This window comes from Theobroma cacao, chromosome 7 (assembly GCF_053813885.1).
Source record: "Theobroma cacao isolate CCN51 chromosome 7, ASM5381388v1, whole genome shotgun sequence".
Classification (NCBI taxonomy): Eukaryota; Viridiplantae; Streptophyta; class Magnoliopsida; order Malvales; family Malvaceae; genus Theobroma; species Theobroma cacao.
In genome coordinates, this window is record NC_142645.1 from 37,339,211 (window position 1) to 37,348,541 (window position 9,331).

The 9,331-nt window shown below is 36.5% G+C and overlaps 1 protein-coding gene across 4 annotated transcripts; it reads right to left on the reverse strand.

Annotated features, from left to right (window-relative positions):
- Positions 1 to 259: 259 nt before the first annotated feature.
- On the reverse strand, positions 260 to 9,099 carry HUA1 (floral homeotic protein (HUA1)). 4 transcript variants are annotated; one of them, XM_007022739.3, is made up of 12 exons: positions 8,738 to 9,099; positions 7,639 to 7,886; positions 5,662 to 5,721; positions 5,488 to 5,565; positions 5,338 to 5,400; positions 5,047 to 5,241; positions 3,135 to 3,172; positions 2,999 to 3,045; positions 2,697 to 2,851; positions 1,414 to 1,467; positions 998 to 1,135; positions 260 to 817 (listed from the first exon to the last, which is right to left on the reverse strand). In XM_007022739.3, the coding sequence occupies exons 1-12, from the start codon at positions 8,928 to 8,930 to the stop codon at positions 722 to 724; spliced, it is 1,365 nt and encodes a 454-aa protein (XP_007022801.1). In that variant the 5' UTR covers positions 8,931 to 9,099; the 3' UTR covers positions 260 to 721. The 4 variants fall into 4 exon arrangements, with proteins under 4 accessions (XP_007022801.1, XP_017980656.1, XP_007022800.1 ...); XM_018125167.2 differs by having other exon boundaries at positions 260 to 789; positions 5,338 to 5,379; positions 8,738 to 9,095; XM_007022738.3 differs by having other exon boundaries at positions 260 to 789; positions 8,738 to 9,093.
- Between the last annotated feature and the right edge of the window lie 232 nt (positions 9,100 to 9,331).

Genomic DNA, 9,331 nt, shown 5'->3' on the forward strand with positions numbered 1-9,331 from the left:
AAAAAAAAAAAAAAAAAAAAAACACCCATTTATCGCATATCATTTTTCTTCTAAAGGATTTTGCTCTTGCATAACAGAAAACGTTCGTCCTTGTATATGCACATTAGCTACTAATATGACATTTCATCGGCCATACCCCATTTTTAGCTTCGCAAATGCAACTCTGTCGTTTTTGCACCCAAGACCTACCTTTTCATCCTCGTACCCCTTTCTACACCCAAAGCCAGCTCTCGAATTCCATAGGGAAAACCTTGAAGGGTTTCTAAAAGGTCAAAACATTTGAAAACACTTTCAGGCTCCAGCCATCCATTCAACAACCAAGCCGCTTGGATGATGGAACACTCTCAAAACCTCAATCAATCTAATACTTGACAGTTACAACCTGGAACAGCATAAATACTTCCCAAAATCTAATAGTCCAAATATAAATACAAACAACTTTGAACTACTAACATAGGAAAGCTTTTCGAAAACGTAACCAACCAAATTTTGCATTATACTCACATTGTTGATCCTAAGGTGATTGATGGAGCATCACGCAATCAAAGGTCACATGAAAAGCCCCATAAAACCACCTAACTCACACTCTTAACAGCTTCTCATTGCTGTGTTTGTTTCCACAGTTTCAGCCTCTTCCATCTCCCCTTTCTCTTCCCCACCAACTGTTGTGGATGTTCCTTGTGCTGTGGCAATTCCCATGACCTCCCCAGGGGGTGGGTGATCAAATTTGCATGTTGCACCATACTTGCATGTTCCAGTCTTCATGTAGTATGGACAATGAACACCTCCCTTCATTGTAATCCCATGAGTCAATCACCTTGGTAGCACAGACGAATATACATATGCATAATTGTACCCAGCCAAAAAAATTTACCATCTAACACTACAATTTTTATGCTTGAAGAAGAAATCCTAGACAAATGCTGATGCACCACCAATAAAAAAAAAAGCATAAATTTTATTCAAGCACTAAAGCCATCTGGAAAAAAGATATTACCTCTCTCCTAGGTAATCCCGCAAGAGTGAGCTTAACAGCCTGCTCAGATGTTTGCTTGGTTTTTGACACTGATCGATCAATAGGGTGATGGAACTTGCATCTATCCCCAAACTTACAATCCCCTGTCTTCATATAGTACTGCAATGTAAATAAATAAAAGGGGGGGAAAAAGTCACCAAGAGTATTGCTTCCTAAGTTGCAGGTATCATCACAAAGTAAGCCAACAGTTTGTCTACAGTAACTTGGACGTTTTATAGCATTAAAGAATTGCGCTGCATCTTCTAAAGTAAAATGATATCAACTGTATGACAACTATCATGATGGCAATAAGAACATTTTAACAACAATGCATTTCAAAATAATAATAAAAAAACAGCATATGCCACAGCTAGAAATTCAAAACACAAAATACGCACCTCACATTCAGTCTGTCCAGGTCTCTGAGGATACACAGTTGGAGCCACTCCCAGCTGCAACAGGTAAACAGACAACATGCATCAGCATTTAAGCAAACAATAACAATTCTAAAACATCAAGCAAAATGCACTTCCAATAAGCAAAAGATTTTGTGTTTTAACGTACAAAGATATTTTGTAAAACCTGCGAGCAAAGATTGAGCTAAAGATTACTCCAAATTTAGCAAAACAGTATCCACAACCAGCCCAAGGCAGTCAACAAGCTTACAAGAACTTGGAACTACAGAAGACCATGAGAGAAAATTGAGACGCCTTTACCTACACAAACCCATCCATAAACTTATACACCCAACCCAATTAAATGGGTATTGAGCAGGCACACCCTTTTAACCCATTTAAAAGCAAGTGATAAATGGGCTGCAATGGGAGCCTAATAGGTAGAAATTCTTCAAGCTCAATTTGCAATAACTTTTCCAGAATTAAAAATTTATTTATAACATCAAATTTTTATTTTTGCAAAAAAAAAAAAAATCACTTTTACTATTTTTTTTTTTTTTTCTAGTCCTCTTTTTCCTTTTTCTTTTTTCTTTTCTTTTCTTCTTTCATCTTACCAGCTATACAGTTTGGCACCATGGGGCAGAACTTGCCTCAACTATGCCAAAAAGAACTGAAATTGGTACAAAACCACAAGCGCCAAAACTAGCCCACGGTTGGAGCTAACCAGATCAGAGGCTTGCCATGGCTTAATCTAGTCCTGAAAAGCCAAATTATCATCAAGCAAGGCCAAATCTAGGCTCATCAAGCCAGATTCAGTAGATTGGCTTGTGGTCAGGAGGGAGGACAAGAAAAGAAAAAGAACATAGAAAACTGATCATTTTTATTCATTTTGAATGTGGTAAAATTTTTGAGATCAAAACACTTAAACAAATTTGTCAAACAAAAATTTTTGTTTTTTAAATTACAATTTCATAAAGAAATAGAGATTTAATGGGCAGGTTGGGCATCTCCCATACAAATGGGTAATGAGTGGGTTGGACATGCTAATATAAATTAAATGGGCCATAAATGAGTAAATGGGTATTTGTAACCTTACCCATTTAAACTCGCCCATACCTACCCAATCAGCCTTTGGCAATATATATATATATATAAAGAGGGAGAGAGAGAGAGAGAGAGAGAGAGAGAGAAAGAGAGAGGTAAAAGGCAATCAACTATATCTGATGAAATTCACTTCATGAAACAGAAAAAGTTACATGCAGAAACCATAAAAAATCTCCATTTACCGTTGGAAACGTTGGCTGAGCAAGTAGTGTTGACTGACCTAATCTGGGGTCAATCGTTTGATATATAGAGGCAGCTGGAGTAACAACTCCAATGTTCAGATTACTTGCAGAGGCTACGAGGGAATGGCCTAGCACTGCAGCAGGTGGATTAAATGCTGCACAAGAACTCAGCAATGAAGTGTTAGGCACAGGTACTGAATGCAACATTTGGATATTTAAGATCCTGTTTATTATATCTTTTATATAACAAACACTGTATCAACTTTCAAAAAAAAATATAACAAACACTGTATTAAGCATACCATTCCTGTCAGGATGATTGTACCGGCAACTAGAACCATACTTGCAACTAAAATGCAAAAGGTAAGTTAGAAACTTTTGGAAGTTTGGATAATACTCCATAATTTTTCAATAATAATTTGCCACAAGGCTAAGTACCTGCCAGTTTTAAGGTAGAATGGACAATCTACTTCATCCTGTCAGAAGCAAGCATAGTTTATCCATTAAGCCAGATTCACAATGTCATCAAATTAATAATAAAAGATCAGAGAAAAGGAGATATTAGAACAAAAATTCTGAAAACAACCCTCAAAATATCCTGGAAATCTAAAATGTATTAACTAAAATCTTAGGTTTCAAATACTCAAATTCAAATATCTAAATGTCAATAATCAAAACCTAAACTCCAAGTTAAACATAACCTGGAGCTTCATCAACCTAGCTTTTAAGCCCATTGAAATAAAAGTCCATCTAATACCAAGCGAAGTCCAATAAAAAGAAACTAAACAAGCAACCCATAAAATTGATTAAATCTTGTTTTCTTAATCTAGGTGTGGAACTGAACTTCTTCCAAAACTTGAAAGAATGCCCTCCATCAAAAAGATCTATTTCTTATTTCTATAATTTTCATATCTCATCAAAAGAAATTTGACATCAAATGTATCCAACCAAACATCAAACTACATAGAAAAAATTGATACCAAAGAACTCAAGAAAAGCTTCAAATTAGGGACTTTCTAGCCCAAATTTTATTTTCCAGTCAAATAAAAGAAAAAGCTGCCACCAGCCCATCGCAAGTCCCACAATCAATTTCTAGATTATGTAGAAAATGTTTTTCAATCATGAAACTTAGCCCTTCTTTTCTTCAAAATTTGAGTTTTGCTTTCAAAAATTTCAATTCCCACTCTCCATGGACAGCATCTCCCAGCAGCCCTAAGTTACATCAGGTCAGCGGCATCTTTGTTGTTTCCCTTTGTTGCATTAGCATGTCACTCTTCGAAGACTTCTTGCTTTCTATTACCATTTGGTTAGCTTGAAGAATGTCATGAAAGCAAGAAGAAATTGAGATTATCGTATATGATTGGTTAAGAAGAAATGGGATTAATCCCCGTTTAGCACACTAAGGCGGTGACCTTAACTACCCCTCACGACATTTCTGCTGACGGCCCTTGAATTATAGCAAGAGCAACCTCAATTGCCTTACCTAGGCGCCAGTCTCTAGAAGCTTCTGAAATGTTCAATCTGTATGGCCTCAGTGATGAGAATATTTTGGCCCTGGTTGCCCCCAATAATTAATTGGATCCTTAATGCTCCAGTGGGGCAACCACAGCCTCAGTGCAATGGAAAGGGCCACCCCCCCTCCCTCCACCCCCCCCCCCCCCCCCCCCCCCCCCGCTGGTGTGACAAAAGGTGCCTAAAATAAAAAGAACAGGGGCTCAGTTTCTGCTGTTGGGACTGGGAATGGTTGCCTTAAAAGCTCCGTGAATGGAAGCCAGCTTTTAACAACTTGTGTATTTTATTAGAGAAAAGGATAGTTGTTCAAGTGGGGCAAGGTGCATTATAATATACAAGGGTCATGAGAATTATAACAGATGTTGACCTCTTTGTCGACTTCTGTGAACTGCCTCGTCAAATCGATTGAACCGATAATCTACTCCAGTTATCTTGCCGATCCATTTATGAAAGCTTTGATATAAGGGTCATGAGAATTATAATGCATATTGACCTCTTTGTCGACTTCTGTGAACTGCCCAGTCAAAACGATAATCAACTCCTCCAGTTCTCTTGCCGATCCATTTATGAAAGCATTGATATAAAGTAGTGATTAGTGTTTTCATCTAAACTCACAATTCTTAACTGCCCCAAAGAGAACACACATCATAAAAAAGGACAACAAGAGGCAAAACAAAGGGGGGAACATGTTCATACACATAATACTATAGAGAGATCAACTAAACAAACTGAACTGTGAATTATTCAATCATTTCATGTATTATATAATGCACATGGAACACTGTAAGTCTGATCTACCATCTATTTATTTTTTTAAAAAAAAAGACACACACATTACCGGTCTTATAGGAAGTCCTTTGGAGTTATGAAATAGTGCAGGCTTAACATCTGCAGTTGCACCCCCAGTCTTAGTGACTATTTCAGGCTGCTCACCTCTGGCATTGTCTTGCCCAGATGATGCTATTTGGATATCTTTTGGGTGGTGGAATTTGCAGGTTGCACCAAATTTACATTTTCCAGTCTTCACATAGAACTGACAAAATATAAGATGAAGGATGACAAATTTAATATCTCAAGTTGGTACTAGTGATACAAGAAGAAATAAATGGGTAGTAGATATGTATCTTACAGAACATGAGGGCTCAGATGGTCTCTCTGGTAAGACAGCTACCTGTATATTTTCAAAAGCACCCTGACAAATGAATCATGACATTGTCATAAAGGGTAAAAAAATGAAAACAACTGCAAAGTAGGGAAACCCTGGATGACTAGCACATACAGAAATAGCCAATTTATCTTTTGGATGATTGAACTTGCACTTTGAACCAAACTTGCATCTTTGGGTTTTCAGAAAATACTGCAAAATCAAATAGGCAAAAAAACAGAATATGTTGCTCAATTTAACTTAACAAATAAATTAAAAGCATAAAAAATGGTACAAATCACTGCTTACAGGACAATCTGGCTCTCCCGCTCTCTCAGGCAGGGATTCACTAGTAGTAGCGAGTGGAACCTAAACAAACAAGCAGCAACTCAAACTGTATCATAACAATGCAGACTTTCCTTTTTGCCATATCAAGATAGAATTTCTAATAAAGGGAAACCAACATGAGTTCTAAGCTCATTGATATGTCCAAATAACAGAGAAACAACTAAATAAAAGGTAAACTAACAACACAAAATCCATGTCTCTTTAATTGGAACAACTATGTAACACTTGTCCAAAAAGGTATGCAAGTAAAACAAAAAATAATTCAACCAACCCTATATTTAAATGTACACATAGGAAACAAATAACGAGGTGACATAGGTGTAGATATTAATGGAATCCACTCAGAAATTTAGAACCAGAAGCTACTATCAGATAGCCCATCAAACTTAGACAAACAACTGGAAAAGCATATCAATAATCGCTGGATGTGTCAATCTCTCCATCCAGTACATTGAACCCATCTAGCAAGACAGACTGAGAGCCGTGGACACATTCCTATGCAAGCACAGATGCACACCAATCACTAGAATATACGAGATTTATGCCTTTTTACCACAATGTTTTCATTAGGCCAAGGTCAGAAAATGTCTCAACTTCCATAAAAAAAGACTCCCAGAGGTTCTTGAGTCAGGGCCCTAAGGAGAAGCCTGTTTTCTGCAAATCATCATTCTAGGCTGTTCTTAATAGCAGTCCCCCAGAACAGTAACTCCTATGCTCATGCCCAAGAAGAGCTGCCAAACGTAACTTGCTGTCTTCTATACCCTTATTCAAGCAAAGTTGGAGGGAAAGAAAAACAAACACTCAAGCATATCTGTGTTTAAATATATTTTGATCAGACATGGGTGAAATACATTAGTCACATAGTTGATGCTGTAGGAGGATGACAATTTAGCTATATTTCAATTTTGTACACTTTCAGTAGATAATGAAATTCCCAATTCGTTGTGATTGAAAAACATTATAATAGATGTATCATCCATACTGCTTTTTTAAAGATAAATGTATAAGCATCTAATTTTCTATCTTACAAAACCAGCCCATTATGTAATTTATATCTTGCCATAGAAGCAAATCTATTAGACCCTGTTTAATCTCCAGAGTTATATTCAATCCAAAAATTTTTATTTTAAAATTTCATGTAGAGCTATTCTAATGGGCAAGCCAAGCCAGAATCCTCCTAAAACACTTAGAACCATGCCCACAAATGATGACATGAATACAAGATCATTAAGTCCATATTCACACAAAACCTTGCCATTTAATTACACTAAAACCCAAGTTAACAAAATTAAGCCTCAGTATCAACTTACCCATATCGAAAGGATCATAACATCACACTATGAAAATGTTCAAATAAATGGGTAAAGGAGGTTGACTATTTCAGATGCTTTCCTCTTAAAAGCCCAAGAATGTGTTAAGAGTTCCAAATAAGGAACACGAAATCAGATTACTATGATATTAATAAATGACATCTCTATATAATAATTATTCAACTATAACAATAACAAGAATGTACAAATTCAAGGAGAGAATGAATTTTCAAACGGCTAATTTTGGAACCATCTCTGGAAAAGTGGACCACTTCTCTGATACTTGGTTACTTTCAGTTATTTAACTTTATAAAACATGCAATCATCAAACTATAGTAGTGTGAAATCTTTTAAAAACATAGGTAAAAATAAATATATACCCAGACTACCCTCATACCTATGTTTATCTATGCATAAAGGCAGCAATCATATGTTTTAAAGGTGATATATAGCAAGAATGTAATAGTACTTTGCCTATTACTATAAAAAAATGCATAATATATAAAAGCCAAGGATTAATTTCATCAAATAGTAATGCTTATATTGTACCAAAACAAAAGTAATTTCTAGAGGCAGAGTCTAATAAGTTTCATTATCATTGGTGTAAAAGATGGCAATAAACGGTCACCTCTTTCCAATCTGGGATTCCACCTTCAGGAACCCAAATAGGATGGTCAAACTTGCAGCTATCTCCAAATTTACAGGTTCTTGTGAGCATATAATGAGCACAATCCTTCTCTCCTGGCCTCTGTGGATATATAGGTAAATTGCTTGCACTCTCCAATCTAGGTCGCTTGACTAAAGAGCTAGTAGAATACCAAGCTTCAGTTTGCCCAATTGTGTTATGGGCATCCAAAACATTCTGATGGTAGAGCACTATAATACATAGTAGTTATATACACGAAAACAGAAAATATATACATTACTAATATAAGTTTGACATAAAAAGTGCTTTTATACAAAGAAGAAATAGTAGTTTGGGAATTATATACCAAATAACAGTATGAAAAAAATTATAAATACTTATAATCTTCGGATTCAAAAAGATTACTAAACACTAAATAGGTAGTTAGACTACATACAAAGACAATTGGAATTATTTGGAGATACTCAACGTTCTTAACAGTTAAATTAAGATCCAGATGACTTACAATATTTTTAAAGAAGAAAATAAAATCAGGACAACTTTTGAACAAGCTGATGCAATCTGATAGCCTATGGGTTCCCACATAGCATTAGATCACACACTAGGTTACCCAGTTAAGCATGTGTATGCACTCACCCATGTGAAGAGTAGTGACATATCGCTTAGAATATATAAAGTAGTAACAGGTAGAATGATATACAGCCGAAAGTACAAATGCTATAAGCTTAAGGTCAATTAATGTCATCATTGCTCCCATCTCCAATGGTCGAGCAACACAAACATGCAGACTGACATTATAGTTAAGTGGTTGGGTTTGAGTACGATGGCACCATGTACTGGGGTGAATCTAGAGAGAAAAAGAGTCACTCTAAAGTTTGAAAGTGAAGTGAAGGTTATTGCAAAGATCATCCTTAGAAATGGAATAGCATGAACATCAATATTTGAATGAATTACGGCAAAGAAGGTAGTTTCATTTCAAGTAAGACATTCAAACACAATATGAGACTTGAAACCGAGGATCAGATTTACGCATGTGAATCTAAAGGAAGCAGTAGTTATAATCTGAAGGAAGTTTGGTTACCTTCAGAGGGGCGTTTGATGGGCCCGGCGGAGGAAGGGACGTCGGCACCTGGAGGCCAGGGCTGGAGGTGGTGAAGCAAATGCGAATGAGGCGTGGTCTCGGAGTCCAGATAACGCTGGAGAGTGGAGGAGAGAGAGGCGGTAGGTGATGGGCTCGAGTATCTAGGCGTGTATCCATACAATTGGTTAGCCATTCGGCGAGAGAGACGAACCCTGATTCACAAATTCCAACTTGCTCTGCTCACTCTCACTGATAAATTAGAGATAGACAGTTATCCAACCGGAAACAGCAGTGACGACGGAGGGCAGCCAATGAGCCCTCTTTTATTTTATTTTGGGTGGATTTTTACACTTTTATTAAAAAAAACCAGTTAAGAACAACCCGTGCTGTGTTCGAATTTTTTATCCTCAATTTGAATTACCTAACATTTTGGCCACCGACATGGCATGACCACGCCAATTACTTTTTTAGGCTTAATGTTCAAATTGGTTAAACATTTGGTCACTTTTTTAGTTAAGACCAAACATTTCAATTGTAACAATTAAGATCTAAACATTTTTTATTTTTTATAATTAAGAGTTAAAGGGAGAGGCG